At 40.6% G+C, this 18,008-nt stretch overlaps 1 protein-coding gene across 1 annotated transcript; it reads right to left on the bottom strand.

The window, feature by feature from the left end:
* Positions 1-2,664: 2,664 nt before the first annotated feature.
* On the bottom strand, positions 2,665-17,691 carry grna (granulin a). The gene is made up of 16 exons (XM_080722954.1): positions 17,664-17,691; positions 16,156-16,296; positions 15,017-15,154; positions 14,611-14,670; positions 14,407-14,488; positions 14,185-14,291; positions 11,537-11,690; positions 10,894-10,965; positions 10,215-10,348; positions 9,592-9,888; positions 7,873-8,169; positions 5,629-5,925; positions 5,212-5,511; positions 4,631-4,867; positions 4,126-4,398; positions 2,665-3,810 (listed from the first exon to the last, which is right to left on the bottom strand). The coding sequence occupies exons 2-16, from the start codon at positions 16,294-16,296 to the stop codon at positions 3,667-3,669; spliced, it is 2,733 nt and encodes a 910-aa protein (XP_080579080.1). The 5' UTR covers positions 17,664-17,691; the 3' UTR covers positions 2,665-3,666.
* Between the last annotated feature and the right edge of the window lie 317 nt (positions 17,692-18,008).

The following is an 18,008-nucleotide window of genomic DNA, read 5'->3' as shown; positions in this document are numbered from 1 at the left end:
ATGACGTTCAGGGACAAAGTAGCTAAATGTGGCACAAAAAAATTACAAATTCCTATCGAATATCTTAATTACAATGAAATGAAGTTGACGTTTTTTTTTAAAGGGCAGTTGTATAATCGCAATATTACACTCAAGCGTCTGCATATAACACGGTTATCCTGCACTCCAGCCCTACCTACGGAACTCTCCTGTCGTTCCTGCGGCAAGGCTGTCGTGCAGGACAACCGTGTTATATGCACACCCTCTTGTGTAATATTGCTTAATTATTACACAGCTTCGAGAAAGCCATTGTGCTGAGGTCTTACGTTCCTTTTATATGACTTGCTGTGATGTCTATGATGCAGAATAACTAGAATTACATATACTGTATGGCACTACACTGCCCTACAAAGCCAGAGTACAGTAGTTAGTACGCTCAAGGTGAAAGTGAGAATTGGCTTTAAACTGGCCGGCCGAAATGGGTTATGAGCATGATATCATGATATCTGATATCGCTTTAATTGTTGTGGTTGTTATAGGCAACACACTAGTTGCCAACACACACAGTTCTCGGAACAGTCTGAGAAGTTTTTGCCAGCAAAGTGAACCTGATCTTTGTAAACTTTGACACAACAGAAAAGGTTACGTTTTTGGTCATGCTTCACACACTGTTGTCACTGTTGTCATAGCCTCGGAAACCCAGACTTTTACTGTTGTCATGCTTCATGTGACATCACAATATACTACGTATATAATATGAATGGTAAGACAGAATTCAGTTCCCTGTGGATTTATTGTGACAAGTATCAGTGCATCCACACTTGCAATTTCCCAGAATTGCAAGTGTGGTTGCTTCACTTGACATCACAATGTATAATATAAGTGGTTGCTATAGGCACACAATATTGTTCTCGGTCCAAGAATCTTTTGCCAGCTTTTGTTAACCTTTGCAAGACAGAAGCGTGAAGCTTTTGGTCATGCTTCACTTGACATAACAATATATAATCTAAATGATCTAAATGATGATAAGACTGATTAATTTCTCAGTAGACTCCTCGTGGCTCGCATCAGTGCAACCACACTTGCAATTTCCCAGAATTACACCTTTCTACTTTAATTATTTACTACTAGTAAGACGCCTCAGGGCGACCTCGCCCTGGTCACAGCAATTCCTTGCCATCTGGCCAGTGATGTATATCGGACCAGTTACCCATATATGGAGATCCATGTACTAGTACACCCCTTTTATGCCCATACATGGAGATAGGGGCTTTATGGACATTCCCCATACGAAGTCCTGTTAGATATTGGCTTAATATTGATGACATCAGGCATCTCCATATATGGGCATAAAAGGGATTCTGTTTCCCATGACATCACAACAGAATAGTCTTCACTTTACATTAGGGCTCTTGATCGACAGCCAGCCCCATGGCCTCCCCTAAAGTAACAAGAAATCTTGTGAAATATAATATCGTCAACCAATGATCAAGGATGATGATACACGAAAGAAGAAGGGCTCTTGATAACACCTACTGATGATTTATAGATATTTAAGGAATGTTTTACAAAGCATATGTTAACCATGAACAAACAAGTGGCTGGTGGCCACATTAACAGACAGCCAAGGAGTGTGTGTGCAAAGTTTGGCATGGATTGGAGCAATGATGCCGGAGATAAGAGTAGGGCTATAGTCAACTTTTTATTGAAAAACCGACGCTAAAATAAAAATGTTTTGAAAATATTTTATAAAAAAGATTATGCTAAGTTTCTATTCACAAATGACCACAAAAAGCGTAAAATAATGATAAAATAATAATTTTGGCCATTGTCAGGCCAACTTTGTTTATATCCCTCTATTATTCTTTTATATAGATTGATAAGGGATGTAAACAAAGTATTTTGAGTATTTTTCCAGGGACAGATGAGGAAATAATAGCAATAATACTTTTTCTTTTTTTCTTTTCCCCCACATACAATGAATGTGTATGATTCAATCATGGCATTTAATGTAGGTATCTGGGATGTTATCCATGAATTTATGCTGTTTAACAAGGATTTTATATGCATCAACCATTTACATTGAAGTATAACTTGTGTTGACTGTTTTCATCCGGGCTGTGTCCCTCTTGTGCTCTAAAGATACAGTATGCCTATGTCCTCACATGTTTAAAAGCATTCAACTCTGAAGTTTCACATGAACCAGATGTGAAGACATCGTACCAAAATGAAATTAAACCTTTACTATGACAATCCTAAAGAAATAAGAGTTGCCGTGGCCAAATGATTTTGAGAGGACAATTTATGGTATTTGAAGAAGTGTTTTCTTGGAATGTCTTATTTAGCTGACACTTCTTACAATTACAAGTACTTCATCTTTCTAGAAGGAAGTGAAAGTGTAGAATAATCTAAAAAGAATTCAAGCAGAAAGGGAAATGAAAACAATGAAGAGAAATGAGGCAGTGTAAAAGGAAGTGGAGGAAAAAAGCAATGGAGCTGAGCTGACCAGAGTATCTGCATACCATGGACAAGAATATATTCATTGTCATGGTTATAAACTGTGCTGTTGAAGTACAGAAAACATCAGAAAGGATGGCCGCCGGCCTGAATGTGCCCCTCCTGCTCATGTGGGCAGCAATCAGCTGGTTGAAGCTGAACACTGAATTTACGCTGTGCTGTGTGGACCGTCAAACTGGTCTTATTAATTTATTGTTCAGGTGATGCAGATCATGTGGTGATCTAGATCAGTGGTTCTCAACCTTTTCAGGCAGTGACCCCCAAAATAATAATATTTCAACTGGGGACCCCCCACCCCGACAAGCTCTTGGAATTGTAGGAGTTGGCATTACATTAGTTTGACTCCATCTGTTCCATTGTGAAAAACAGCAAATCTCATGCTCACCATGCCTTGCGTTGTAAGCATGTAGATCTGCTATTTTCTAAATTTCTGCCTCTAATATGGCATTTTGGCCAATGTTTGACGGTTACAAAAAAATGTGCAGATATTAGGTGAGATGAGATATACTTTATTAATCCCATACAAACACTGTTTTCATCAGAATTATTAACCAAAAATACAAATGACTATATGCACTATTATTTTGTGGCGTGAATATAGAAATGCAAACAAATTGAACTACTGAATGGAGATGTGTCAGGAAGTGATGTCGGCCAAGATCTGAGATGAAACTGTGCCACAGGTTTAGAAGTCAAAGACAAATGCATGTTACACAAAATGTAACAATACAAATATCACAGTGTAACATCAGCTAACAATTTCCCTAATTCATTTGAACACATTGGAAGGAAGAATGTCCTTCGATTTGTGTTCAAATTCATTCTCGACATTGTACCTACAGAAGCAAGCAGCAGAAGCAGTGTTTAAATTCAAACAAACATAATATGGTGGCTATTAATTGGCAGTGTAAAAACAACAACAACATTGAACCTGATAAAATGATCGTGCCCTTTTAGAACCCAAAGGGTGGTTTCAAGTAACAAATGCAGCATCTCTAGTGCAATTTGTCTCAAGCCCTGAGTGCAAGCTTAGTGCAATTTAAGAGTATCCCAACCTACATTTAAAATGTCCCCTGGGGAAAAGAAATAATCTATTCATAATTCCCAAAACTACATTGCATATGCAAATTATGTGCAGTAGAGAAACACAGTGTGGGCTTTTTTTCTTCTTCACACAAGCAGAGCTCGTTTCTTGTTGAAGAAGAATTGCTGCCAGTTGTCCCAGCTGAGTTGTGTGTTCTGTGAGCAAGTCCCATCCTTGTTGCAGGTATGGCCAGTAGGACAGCAATGCTTCATGTCACTGCAGCACACCGCCTGGTGAACGAGATAGAGGAAAGAAGGACATGGCAGTTGTTATGGATCTGAATATTCAAATACGGCTCCTTCAGAAGGGAATATTTAAATTACATGCTGATATGGTGTCTTTCTACTACTGTAGATACTACTACAGTTTGATTACTATCATGGTGGAAACGTGCAAGGATAACGTATGCAAGACAATTGTGGGTTCACTGTAAGCTAGTCCCTGCAAAACTCTCAATATCCTTTTGTAGTTGTTTTATTTTTCCCTTGTGCTTGTTTTCCTGTCTATAAAATGTGCTATAAATGTAGGCCTACTGTATGTCATACATTCGGAGACGGACAACAGCCCCACGTAGTGGTGGATGTCCTGCAGCATGTCTCTCCGTCTTTGCAGGTGGACTGACCCTCGCATTGGACAACCCTCCCTAAGTCATACAACTCGGGTAGGGGTTTAGGCTGCGACAGTGATGCTAGCCCATAAACCCGGGTTGATGGAACTCTCTCTAGCTGTAGCACGGTGGCTTTCAGACAGGATGCTGAGCCCAGGTTGCAGCTGTAGCCTTGTGGACAGCAGTGCTCCATATCTGGGCAGCATACAGCCTGAAGGAAGACAAGATACAATGGATGTTACTGGTAAAGAATAGGCCATTTATGCACTGCATGTGTCCTGTGTTTTACATTTACGTGAACTTACATTGCAGTTCATGTATAATGCGGCTGACACACACACACACACACACACACACACACACACACACACACACACACACACACACACACACACACACACACACACACACACACACACATACACATACACACACACACTCACCTCGTGCAGAGGGCAGCAGCCCCACTGTCCTGTGGAGAGCCGGCAACAAGTGGTGTGTTTAGGGCATGAATTCTGGACATCACACTCCACAGAGTTGGGAACAGTGTTTAGGCTGTTAGTGGCTGGGAGCTTGTTGTACCATGGAATCACCACTTCTCCTTTGTGACACGTGTTTTTTTCCGGATCACAAGAGTAGCCTTTGGGGCAGCAATGGTTTCCATCTTTACAGCATATCGCCTATGGAGAAGTGAGAGAAGAAGCATTCAAATTGACTTCAGTCATATGTCTTAATAATTAGTGCTTTTATTAACCATTCCTGGTATGATTGTTATCTATTGATCACATTCAAATAGAGAGATTCCTCACTCATTATACACATACTGGCAATGAAATAAAGATGAAATGAAGTTTCTCAACAGTGTGCAAAATGGCAAAGGGGCCAGTGTGTGAATATGGTCTATAATGGACATCTATAAGATGGACATTGTTATTGATATAAGATATGATATAGTACTTCATTGTCAGTTCACACTGAAATGTGTCCTAGTTTTAGTTATTAGTTATGGAGTATGGTAGCTTGCCTCTGGCAGTGGACAGCATCCCCATTTGTGAGATGAATCCATGAAACAACATGTGGTGTATTTGGGGCAGCTGGTGTGCTGGTCACATGGAATCCCGTCTTCTGCCCCGTCATCTTTTTCTTCTTCTTCTTCTGCGAGCTCTTGGGTTGTGGCTTCCACAGTACTGGGGGCAACCGTTGTATAAGCAGGCACCTTCTTCACAATGGGCACAGACTCTGAGGGACCGTTACACGTTTGGGTGGCCAGGTCACAGGTGTAACCATGTGGGCAGCAGTGTATATGATCATCACAGCACACAGCCTTTATTGGAAAATGAGAAAAACAGAACACAGTTGTCTGTTAGGATGTGGTCGTCTTGTTAATCTCGTTAATCATCTTTAAACAGAAATCACGTTCATATACTTGTACTCTCTTTACCTCAGGTATATTACAACAGGCCCAACCTCCTTCTGCAGTCTTACAGCAGGTGGTCTTGTCTGGACAAGAGGTGGTCGAGTCACATGATACATTACACGCCTTTTCAATGTATCTGTAGGTTGTCGGTACATTCTCTGTGCCCTGGGTGGTTCCCTGACTACTGGGGGCCACCGTTGTGTAAGCTGGTACCTTCTTCACAGCGGGCACAGACCCTGAGGGACCCTGACATGTCTGGCTGGCCAGATTACAGGTGGTGCCATGGGGGCAGCAGTGTACGTGGTCCTCACAGCACACAGCCTGTATGAGGAAAATTGGAGGGACAGAGATTATGGCCACTACTGAAGGCTTTTAGTCCAGGCATTTGGGGCAGTATTTTGATGGAATCGTGCACTTTATGAAAGAAGCATGACATTTGACACACAGTTAGAACATGCCATATGGAACATTTTTGGCTATAGGGGCATCGTAGATTTGTCATGGGAAACCTGTGGGAGCCAATCAAAGATGGGCTCTCACAGACTTTACTATAGAGTAAAATGATACAAAAAATAAATATGCTTTAAGTAGCATGTTGAGCGGTCAAACTAGGTGTTTTTCAGGATTCTGAATCCAATGCAAACATTTGTTTTGCAGGAAAAACATTCCTTAGATTCCGTAGATTAGAGATTATCATGATTGATTATGTGTGACGTTATAGAGTAGATAAAATGTTCATTGATTATATTAATATCTAGCCTAATGACACATCATTGATACTGTAAAGCTTGTAAGAGTCTAGATGTCTACCTAGGACTGAGTAGTTATTGTTTTGGTAAAGCCTATCTTGTTATGGTACAGCTCGTTCCAGAGGACTTGGAGCCACAGTATAACTCTAGTGTTTGACCATTCTTCTAGGCAGAACTACTTTACCACTGACCAGAGTGTTAAACTGTACTTCTGTCCATGCTATCATGTTATATAAACTTGACCACACACCACCTAATATAATTGTCTTGTCTCCTCATTCTCTCATGATTATTGATTGATCTGAATTCCACCACAAGCTAAAGACTGACCCCATAATTTTGCAATAAAACTATGATTAATAGTGATGAGTCATCACCTTTCACAGTTTTGTGGCAGACGTTTCTTGGAAAGGAATGTTTTTCGTGCAAAACAAATGCTTGCATTGGATTCAAAATCCCGAAAAACACCTAGTTTGTTTGACCCCTCACATGCTACTTAAAGCATATTTATTTTTTGTATTATTTTACTCTATAGTAAAGTCTATGAGAGCCCAACTTTGATTGGCTCCCACAAGTTTCCCAAGACAAATCTGCGATGCCCCTATAGCCAAAAATGTTCCATATTGCATGTTCTAACTGTGTGCCAAATGTCATGCTTCTTTCATAAAGTGCACGATTTTTGCCTGAAACGCTCTGACTATTTGGGCAAAAAGTTAAATAATGACTTGCGCCCAGCAGATCACGCAAGTAGGGTGATGAGTGCTGTGGGTATGTGGGCTTGGTGGGTATGTGTCTGACAGTAAAGGCAGGGCCTTTAGCCAATGAGGGAGCAGCGTTCTCAGTGATGTCAACACCAACCAACAAGTGCGATACTGTAAATAACAAGGCGCAAGTTGGCACCTTGGTAAGAGGGTGCTGTTGAGACTAGCCTGGGGGGGGGGGGGGGGAGAGACAGAATTCATAGATCTAGAACACATAGAATTCATAGATATAGAACACAGAATATGTACAGTACAGTACAGGGTTGGTGGGTAAACCACCACTCAGTTCACACGGGTGTGATTTTTCTTAATATGGCACTTTATTCAACTTTAAGCTTTTGCTTTTGCTTACAACAGACAGAAAACACGATTGTCTGGTAATGCGTGAGATCTTGTTCATCTTCTTTCAACAAAATGTCCCTCATTTATTTCACAATAGAGGGTATGCGCATGCATAAAGTGAATGACAAATCGAGTGGCAATCGAGTGGCAAAGTGAGTGTTCAAAGTGAGTTTAATGTCGTTTAACATCGTCAAAAGCAAAGATATGACTTTCCTGTTTGGATGTATGGGCTGTCAAGGCAAGAAAGTGTTTTTTTGCCACTCAGTAGGCATTCCCGCATAACTTCCTGGTACGATGATGATGTCACGCGCATACCCTCTATAATACAGTTACATTTTATTTTTATTTATTTTTTTAGAAACCTTGAATTTTCTCATCCTTAAATTCTTCATGCCAATTTGTTTTTACTCTCTTACCTCAGGCAGACTACAACAGGCCCACCCTCCTTCTGCAGTCTTACAGCAGGTGGTATTGTCTGGACAAGCGGTGGTGGAGTCACATGATACATCAAGCGCCTTTTCAATGTCTCTGTCGGTTGTCGGTACATTCTCTGTGCCCTGGGTGGTTCCCTGACTACTGGGGGCCACCGTTGTGTAAGCTGGTACCTTCTTCACAGCGGGCACAGACCCTGAGGGACCCTTACATGTCTGGCTGGCCAGATCACAGGTGGTGCCATGGGGGCAGCAGTGTACGTGGTCCTCACAGCACACAGCCTGTATGAGGAAAATTGGAGGGACAGAGATTATGGCCTTATGAACCCACTAGAAAACTTAGGTCATCTGGGGCTGGCCTGCTAATTGTTCAAACTGTTGGAACAAAACATGGCAAAGCAGCCTTTCACCATTATGCACCACACACCTGGAATACTTTATATTCGACAATCCCCAACCATAGCTGTTTTTAAGTCCAATTTAAAAACATATTTATTTGATATTGCTTACGCTACCCTATGATTTATTAATTATATATTATTTTCTTGTTTTAAATGTATGTATTGTATTTTCAAATTGCATTGTTGTACTTTGAATGTATGTTTTTATTCTGTAAAGCATTTTGAATTGCGTTGTTGTACGAAAGGTGCTCTATAAATAAAGTTGCCTTGTCTTGCCTTACTGATGGATTTGGGCAAAAAGTAAAATAATTGTTTAGGTTATTGAAAAGCATACTAAGCTCATCATAAGATTTTGTGAATTTTGTTTTGTGTATAGGGGGGGGGGGGTGGTAATTACTTTTTTGAACTTTAAGGATGACTGTCCGAATTTGCACATTATAACCCAACCCCGTGGTCTATTAGAGCCGTTGTTCTCAACCTTTTCAGGCTGCGATCCCCCAAATAATCATATTTTAACTGGGGACCCCCCACCCTGACGAGCACTAAGAGTCTACATGCTCAGTCACAACGTCTCGCTGGTAAATCAGCTATTTTCACAATTTCGGCCTCTAATATCTGACAATTTGGCCAATGTTTAATTTGTCATTTTAGAGGTATTAAAAAGTCCTCAAATTGTCACTTTAGAAATGTGCATATATCCTCTATACACATACACTTTATGTTGGTTTGTTTACTGTTGAGAGATAAAGCAATGTTGCACATTAAGTTCTGGGGACCCCCCCCCCCCCCCCCAAATACTACCCGACCCACAGGTTGAGAACCACTGTATTAGAGTAATGTTAACTATAGACACATACAAAACAGAAAAAGTACAAAACTATGCACCACCTCTTTAATCTTCTTTCAACAAAATGTTCCTCATTTACAGCACCTACCCCTTAGCTATTAGACACCTGAACTTGCACTGACTTGTTATGCACTTATGTGGCAATATACTGTTTATGTATATAGCACTTTTAAACTGCTGCTGGGGATTGTTTCCTGTTGTTTACTCTTGTATGTTTATGGGTGTCCGTATATGTGCACTGTCCTTGTTTTTGTTTTTTGTTTGAGAGTAAACCAAGACAAATTCCTATCAACTTGTTGACATGGCAATAAAGTTATTGAATCTTGAATCTTGACCTGATATAAATAACAAGGCGCGCTCTGCTGGTGTACAAGTAGGCCATACATGGCCACTAGTGCACAAGGAGCAAGTTGGCACCTCGACAGAGCACAGTCGAGTTCGTTTTTACTCTCTTACCTCAGGCAGACTACAACAGGCCCACCCTCCTTCTGCAGTCTTACAGCAGGTGGTATTGTCTGGACAAGCGGTGGTGGAGTCACATGTTACATCAAGCGCCTTTTCAACGTCTCTGTCGGTTGCTGGTACATTCTCTGTGCCCTGGGTGGTTCCCTGACTACTGGGGGCCACCGTCGTGTAAGCTGGTACCTTCTTCACAGCGGGCACAGACCCTGAGGGGCCGTTACACTTTTGGGATGCCAGGTCACAGGTGGTACCATGGGGACAGCAGTGTATATGATCCTCACAGCACACAGCCTGTATGAGGGAAATGAGAGGGACAGAGATTATGGCCACTCCTGATCCTGAAGGGTTTGGGCTCAAAGTAAAATAATTGTTGAAGTTATCGGAAATTGGTTCAATTCAATTGGTTCTCCAAGCAAGCCATCATAAATTTCCATGTATTTTCTTTGTTGAGGGGTGGTTAATCAGTTCACCTGCCACGCGAATGAACCATGCTGAATTTGGTGATCTATCCTCTAGCACCAACCTTTTTATTATGCCACATTATTTGATTTAGCTTTGAAAATCTTGCATTTTCTCATCCTTAAATTATTTATGCTAATTTGTTTGTACTCTCTTACCTCAGTTAGATTACAACAGGCCCACCCTCCTTCTGCAGTTTTACAGCAGGTGGTCTTGTCTGGACAAGCGGTCGTGGAGTCACATGATACATTACACGCCTTTTCACCCTCTCTGAGCATTGTTAGTACATGATCTGTGCCCCCCAGAAGAGAATGGTGTTAATATATATATATATATATATATTTATATATACACACATATATTCAAGATTAAAACAAAAAGTCACGTTTGCAGTGCAGTGACCCACTGTGAGCTTGTATTTCTGTTATGTTTGCCAAAGTATAAAATATGGATAAAGTGGATAAAATGATTGTTATGCTGTATTAAGAAATTTAGTTGTGGACCCCCTGGAACAGGCACGGAACTACGTTAGGCAAGGACAGGCACTCGCCTGCCCTCGCATAACGACTGCCTCCCCTTGGCGAGGCAGCCCCCTCCACTCCAAAAACGACTATGTTCAAAATCTTCTGGGGGACCTGCCGCTTAGGGGGTGTGGGAAGTGCATGCAATAATATTGATACAGTGATATTCATTTAAGTGAATGGTTATTAGTACCATGTAAGAAGCGATTTCTGTATTCCACACTTTTTGCGTTTTAATGGCTGTAATTGTACTCATCATTTTGTGCTTGATATCAATGAGAACCTTCCACAATGCACAAAGTACTGAAGCATTTACCGGCTCCCTCAGTGACATGTGATGTAGTCACTTCATTGGTTCTCATAACTTGTGCTGTTACTCGTGCACCTTCTGAAAGTGAACATAGACAGAAAGACAGAAGCATGAACACACCCATTTGTGTAAAGTAACCAAGTACATTTACTCATGTACTGTACTTCAGTACAGTTCTGAAGCATGTTTTCAATACTTTTTTTTTTACTTCTACTCTAATACATCTCAGAGGCAAATAGTATACTTTTCACTCCAATTACTATTTGACAGCCTTAGCTTTTAGTTACTTTGCATATTTAGATTATCATAAAACCTATACTAACCACTCTAGCCCTAAATATATTTTGGCCATTTGAAATCATTTTCAAAATCCTAAATATATTTTGGCCATTTGATATCATTTTCAAAATATCTTTATATAGTACATTTTGAGCTGGTGAAATGGGACATTCTTCACAACGAGTACTTTTACTTTTGGTACAGCACATTAAGTATATTTTGATGCCAAAACTTTCGTACTTTTAATCAAGTACATTTTGAATATTTTTCCACTGCAGTATTGATATTTTTACTTAAGTAAAACATGTGAGTACTTCTTACATCACTGGAACTACGTTTGGATTTGTATTTAAAAAATGTAACTCCTGACCTTTCTGGTTCTCCCAGTCTGCTCTCTTTCTGGCAGGAAGCTTTGCCCACATGGGCATAGCTTTATTGGTGTATAAGGACATGCATTTCAACTGCTGAACATCACAGGTGCTGCCCTCTGGACAGCAGTGTGTCTTATCCTCACAGCACACAGCCTGTAAATAAAGAAACATTTAGTATCTCCTCGCAACCCACAATGGGATAATAAGCCACAGAGGTCAAATAACACCAGAGTGTCATCATTGGGTGTTATTATTTATTATTAGGGATGGGTATCGTCTGCGATACTTTTAATGGTATCGATTGCATGACGTCGATACTATTCGGTATCGGTTCACGTAAAAACGAACGATACCTCGTTTCGATACTCTGGAACGCACCCCTGGCCGGTCACATCTGTAACAGTCCCAGGTGAACGATACCCATCCCTATTTATTATTATAAAATGTTCTCATATACTGTATACAATTGGTGGGCAACTTTTCAGGCACAAGATCTGCTGTTTTCCAAGGCAAGTGAGAAGATGGGCACCGGTCTAGTAAATAACCAGCTATATCCAAAATACCAGTAAGACTCCCTAAATCGGGAGATAAGCGACCGCTAGGTCGCATACACAAACTTTAGAATGCAATGGTAGCCAATCAGGAGGGAATATGGGAAATGGGACCGCTCCATGTTGATGACATGACTTTAGAGATACTGTGTACTGCTTTGCATGATTTTAGGGCAAAATCTGTAGGAGCAGTGTCCAAAAATGTGTTTTTAAAAAATCGGCCAGATGGTGGCGCTAGATGGGACAGATGCATTTTGATGACATGACTGTAGAGATAATGTCTACCGCTTTGCGTGATTTTAGGGCAAAATAGGGAAGATCATTTTGATGATATCGAAGACAGCACTTTCAGTTTCATGTTTCACCAATACACTATGGCTGAATTTCATTTCCTTCTTTCTTTTTTTCAGTTCGCTGTCTGCTGGAAAAGTCTTGCGAAATGATTTGTGTTTGTTCAGAAGGGTCTTTCCAAGTTCCCTTTCTTTTCCATGGCTGCACAGTTGTCATGAGTCAAATATTTCGTCTTGTGTCAACGTTTTTTGTTGTTTGTCAGAAAGGGTCTTTCCAAGTTCCCTTTCTTCAACGGTTGATTCTAGGCTGACATGGAATTATAATACTGATTCCATCTATCTCAGAAAGGTGAGCAGAGGCTACATTCTATGCTCGGACAGAGACAGTATAATGTGGATAAAAGTATCGATCCTTCAAGTGTGTTTACTTTTTGTATTGTTGTCTGCCTGTATGGCTCATTATCAATGGTTAATTAAAACAAAGCCCATAAAATCATCAATGTATCCAGCAAGATAGCTGTTTGACAGCAATGTATGAGACCCGGGTACTCACAGTAGGATGGGGAAAACTATTACTAGGGATAGAGCGCACCCGCGGCTATACAGTCAATACAGCGCTGATTAGCATCAGGACGATGGTACACAGTACTGCAGTTGCAAGCCGGGCTCAGACATCATTGTCCCCACAGGTACAGGCATTCTAAGCAAACAGGCCTGATCTCAGTTCTGCGCATAATGTGTAATGTGTAATGTAATATGTGTTGCCTCTCGAACTATGACTATCGTAGCCTACTCCATTTTCCTCTCTGTACGAGAGGTGTACAATTTACAATTTAGGCATTTAGCAGACGCTCTTAATCCAGAGCAATTTACAATAAGCAAGGTAATACATCAATACATCAACATCAATACATCAAATGCACAGCAATAGTAATCTAAGAAGAACATATAGGCAGACTAAGCACCTATTAAAAAAAAAAAAAAAAAAAAAAAAAAACGTTTTAAGAATCAAAAGCTATTATGTATAAAAAAAATCGCACCCGTGCGAAGTGAGCGGTGCAAACTAATTCCTGCGCAAATCAGTGTTGATAGGCATGCATGGCAATATTCTTTTTGTTGTGAATGATGTCAGTCTAGAGGTCTGCTCAGACTATATAAGTCTTTATTGTCATTTCTCATCAGTTAGTTGACCAAGCTACGGATTGTAGCTTGTAAGAGTGTCATAGTGTAATGATAAGTGACCTTATTTACCTCCAGAGAGGCCTCCAGACCTCCAAACTTGTATTACCTGCCTATCATTTATAACCTGTAAGATTTTCCACAGTCTGTCTAAAAGTGTGGTTATTTTATCACTTATAAGTGATATTCATCTAATATAATTTTGAAATTCAAGGTTAGCACCGCTCAATAATTTTTTATGACGTATTTTACACGGCCTAAACGCGTTATGACGTATTTTACGTGGCCTAAACGCGTTCTAAATCAGGGTGAACCAATCGAGTGCCTCTGTGACTATGACATCATGGCCAGATCAACAGAATCGAAGTGTTTCATTGGTCTAGCGAACTCATGTCATCATCATTTGTGACATCATAGTTTTGGTAAAAAAGCGGTCTATAGGAGCGGTTAACACCGCTCAAAAAAAAGAAATCCGCCCAAAGTCAGCATCTTGTGAATGTCTGTCTACACATAGTAAACTTCTCTTAACTCTGAAAGCGTAAACTTTGACAGTTAACTGAACACACAGGATTTTACTCTTTAAATCTTATTTTGCTGTGGAAGAAAACACCCTCAGTGGATCTGTACCTTTGGAATGGGACAACAACCCCAGCTCCCATCTGAGGCCTCACAACAAGTGGTCTCCTCAGGACACTCAGACTTCCCATCACTGCACATCACTGTGCTGACTAGCTCTGCAAAAATAGAAGAGGAACAGACTGTTTGAAAACTGTATTGAGTTCCCAAATATACATGATGACAATAAGAGACTTGTGTATAAAACAGAACAGAGCATCAACGAGCATCAACCTTTTTTAATGCAGGAGCGGCTGTCTGCGCTACACTGGTGGCCCTCAGGACAGCAGTGTTTCCCGTCAGAGCATGAGACTCCCTGTGAGGGATTAGGAAATGCACTGAAATTAACGGAACAGTTTATTCACTGAATCTAAACTAGGCCTATGTGTGTCTAAATGTGTGTGTGCATGTGTGTGTGTTAGGCCAAGGCTGGATTACCTGGGCCAGGGGACAACAGCCAAATCTCGCCAAAGCCCTCAGACAGATCATTCTGAAAGACTGCAAGGATGGCATCATTTTATTAGACAAGTAGAGTAGATGTTCAGATATACATCAGTTATACATATATTACCCATTGTAACCCTGGCGACACTATTTTGGTCATTTTGTTTGATTGGCTCAGCAGCAGATTTGGACTGGGAAACATGTGAAGGTGTCGTGTGTTTCTGGTTCAAACCTGCTGTTGAGATTAAACCAAATCTAAAGAAACTTAATTGGAACAGGAAACAGGTAAGCCACCTTCTGAAAACTGGGTCTACAGATAAGCACAGAGCTGATAGCTACTCAAAGCGATGCAATGACGAGCTGGGGATGTGATGTTTATTTGGGGGTAATAATCTCTTACTTTCGAAGGTCTGGGTGGTCCGGCAGAAACTCTCTTAACCCATGGGAATGAAACGGTTGCATTTACACAGCCTGACCCCTGCACATTGCATAGTGTGCCTTCAGGACAGCAATGTATATGATCCTCACAGCACTCAGCCTATAGAGGGAACAATGGGAGGAATATTTGACAACCAAAGTGATTTTAAAGCTCCTATCATACAGGTCTATTGAAGGTTGCGGTACTCGCAGTCTCATAAAACAGTTACATACAAGAAGATGAATAGCATATGTGTGCAAACTGTGGTCTATCTACTTTAGAGTAGGAGTTATCTGAGAGACAGTATCTTCTGCATACATATCTTTCAGCTACTGTATGTCATTGTTGTATCTGTGGTTGAGTGACTGTAAAGTGAAGTCATGTACAAGGCAGCAGTGGCAGGCGTAGAGTGGGGTAGAGTGGTCGCCTTAGAACGCAGTTCGATCTCTGGCTCCCCCAGAGTTAGTGTCGAAGTGTCCTTGAGCAAGACACTGACCCCTAATTCCTCCTGATGAGCAGGTTGGTGCCTTGCATGGTTTCCTCTGGCATCAGTGTAAGAAGAAGAAGTGTGTGAATGGGTGAATGTAATACAATGCACAATCTCTGTAAAGCGCCTTGGATAAAGCCACTGTATAAATGCACCATTTACCATTTATGTACAATAATTATGTGTGTACACACAGAAAACTAAGGTGCCAACTGGAACCGAAACGAATGAAAGAAGAACCATTTTTGGTTCCAGAAAGAACCAGACCAAGGTTATTTTAAGAATCATTTATTTTAAAGGTTCTATAAAGACCCATCAAACACTTTAAACCCTAGTTACTTCATTGGCCACTGTCTCCCAGGGCTGTGCGTGCACGTAGCCCGCTGCAGCTTATCTACAAGCTCACAACGCATCGCAACTACTAGTTGTGAGCTTATTGATCTGCGACTTTTGGTGAAATGTTCGCTTCCCATTTGTGGTTCCTCAAAGAACTTTGGCAAAAAAGCTTTTTCTAGAACTTGAGGAGCAAGAAGAACCATCCACTGAATACGATGGTTCTTTAGATGTATGGTTCTTCACTGAACCATACAGCCTTTAATTCAAAGAACCATTTAAAAAGCGTTATTTATTTTACCTGATGAAATGGGCAGCAGTCATAGCCACTTTCCGGGGGACTACAACACGTGTGGTTGTCCTCACAATGGCCTCCGTCTGGGCAATCATGCGCGCCAACCAGGGCCAGCAGGGCCCAACCCAATACAACCCACTTCTGCATCTGCACAGAGAGAAAGGGGAAGAAAGAACCAGAGGGAATGAAAAGTCATGGTACAGTAGGTGTTTGTTCATTATTTAACCCATTCATAACGGGTACACATTATTGTGTATCATTAATTTATGCTTTAACTATTGAAAAATAGCAGATATACAAGCTCACAGCGCGGCACCGAGTGCCGCGCTGCGAGCTTGTAGATCTGCTATTTTTGAAAAATCGTGAAAATTAGAATTTTGACCCGATTCTATAACTGTCTTTTGAATCCTTCTAAGGTTTTTTGAAAAAACCTATGTTTCTATGTCAGCAGTCTGGCTAGCCATCATCAAAGAAAAGGTCCTTTTCACTTAACTGGAGCTCAGTTAGTCTGTTCTTGAGAGACTACTATGTCAGTGGTTCTCAAACCTTTTCATGTGAAGGACCCCCAAAATGATATTTATTTGGCCAGGGACCCCCATCTCAAAATATTTCGTTCCAGGGACCACCCAGAAGCAAAATTTGAATTACAAACGTTCACTTTGAAAATACATATATTCAAAGATTTGCACATATTTTCAGACTTTTTCAAAAATAGCAGATCTACAAGCTCGCAGCACGGCACTCGGTGCCGCGCCGTGAGCTCGTATATCTGCTATTTTTCACTGGTTAAAACATTCAATAATTCTAGGCCTTGTACAATTCCTTCTGTATCATGACAGGTCAATTGAAAGCTATGGTACATTGGAGGCTATGGAACTTCAATTGAGGTCAGAGCTATCCTTAGAATATTGTTTGTGTTTAATGACCTCACCGGGGTCACCTCAAGTATTAGAGTAGATGTGTTGTTGTTGTGTGCATTGTAGATCTGATATTTCGCTATAATGTATGCAGGTTGACATACCAGAATAAGAATGCTGTGGTTAAAGATGTTTCCTAAAATATAATTTTGTGTAATGATGATGACCATGGTATATATCGTTATATTTTGATCTGTTATTCTTTTCCCCACAAACTGACATACCAATATAATATTTTATTCACAGAATACAGAATGCAAATATGCAGTATTAAAAGCAAAATACATTTTCTAATGAACATTACATGTTTAAATACTTGTGATAGTGTTATTTATCTAAACCCAAGTAAAATACTATGCAGAACATAATAGTTAGGCTACAAATAATAGGCCTATAGCTATAGTGGACGCATTCATTTCTAAAATCTCTCTTTAATACTCCTCGTGTCATGACGACATTGGACTGTCGATCAAAGCAGAACCAGGTAAACAAAACACCTGGTCCTCGAGACCTCGACCACAAGGACAATATTGTAGCCCAATAGGTAACATTTGGCAGTAGGTCTATTTAATGCATAATATGGTATACGGCTCTTACCTCTCCTTTGGATGGCCAGGCTGCTGTGGTCAGTCAGGTGTTTGAGAAGTTTCTTTTAACAAAGCCTGTACTGTACACGCCCCCGATAAATCGAAAGACATCCCATAGAGTTTCACTTCGTACTTACTTGTATCTCACGAGTCACGACCGATATGGCTCGACCTCAACCTGGTGTCAAGCAGTGTTAGCAATTTGCCACGTACGTCGTCTACACAAACGTTCAAATAAATAAAAAGTACTTACTAAAGGCTTACGGATGTTCTAATATGGTACTCTTAAGCAAAATTATCAGAACCTTCCATATTGTTTAATAAAAAGCATTTTAATCCGATTTTATTGGCATTT

Source organism: Nannobrachium achirus (assembly GCF_963921795.1).
Source record: "Nannobrachium achirus genome assembly, chromosome: 4".
In the NCBI taxonomy this organism is placed as follows: domain Eukaryota; kingdom Metazoa; phylum Chordata; class Actinopteri; order Myctophiformes; family Myctophidae; genus Nannobrachium; species Nannobrachium achirus.
The sequence above is the reverse complement of the archived record's forward strand: the minus strand, read 5'-3'. Positions and strand labels throughout refer to the sequence as shown.

Excerpts from the sequence above, each read along its gene's own strand:
- grna (XM_080722954.1), bottom strand. The coding sequence starts at position 16,296 with ATGCAGAAGTGGGTTGTATTGGGTTGGGCCCTGCTGGCCCTGGTTGGC. Across the intron at positions 15,155-16,155 it reads ACTGCTGCCCATTTCATCAG|GCTGAGTGCTGTGAGGATCA; the intron begins GTAAAATAAATA and ends TTCCCTCTATAG. Across the intron at positions 3,811-4,125 it reads GCTGTTGTCCGTCTCCGAAT|GCGGTGTGCTGCAGTGACAT; the intron begins GTATGACATACA and ends CTCGTTCACCAG.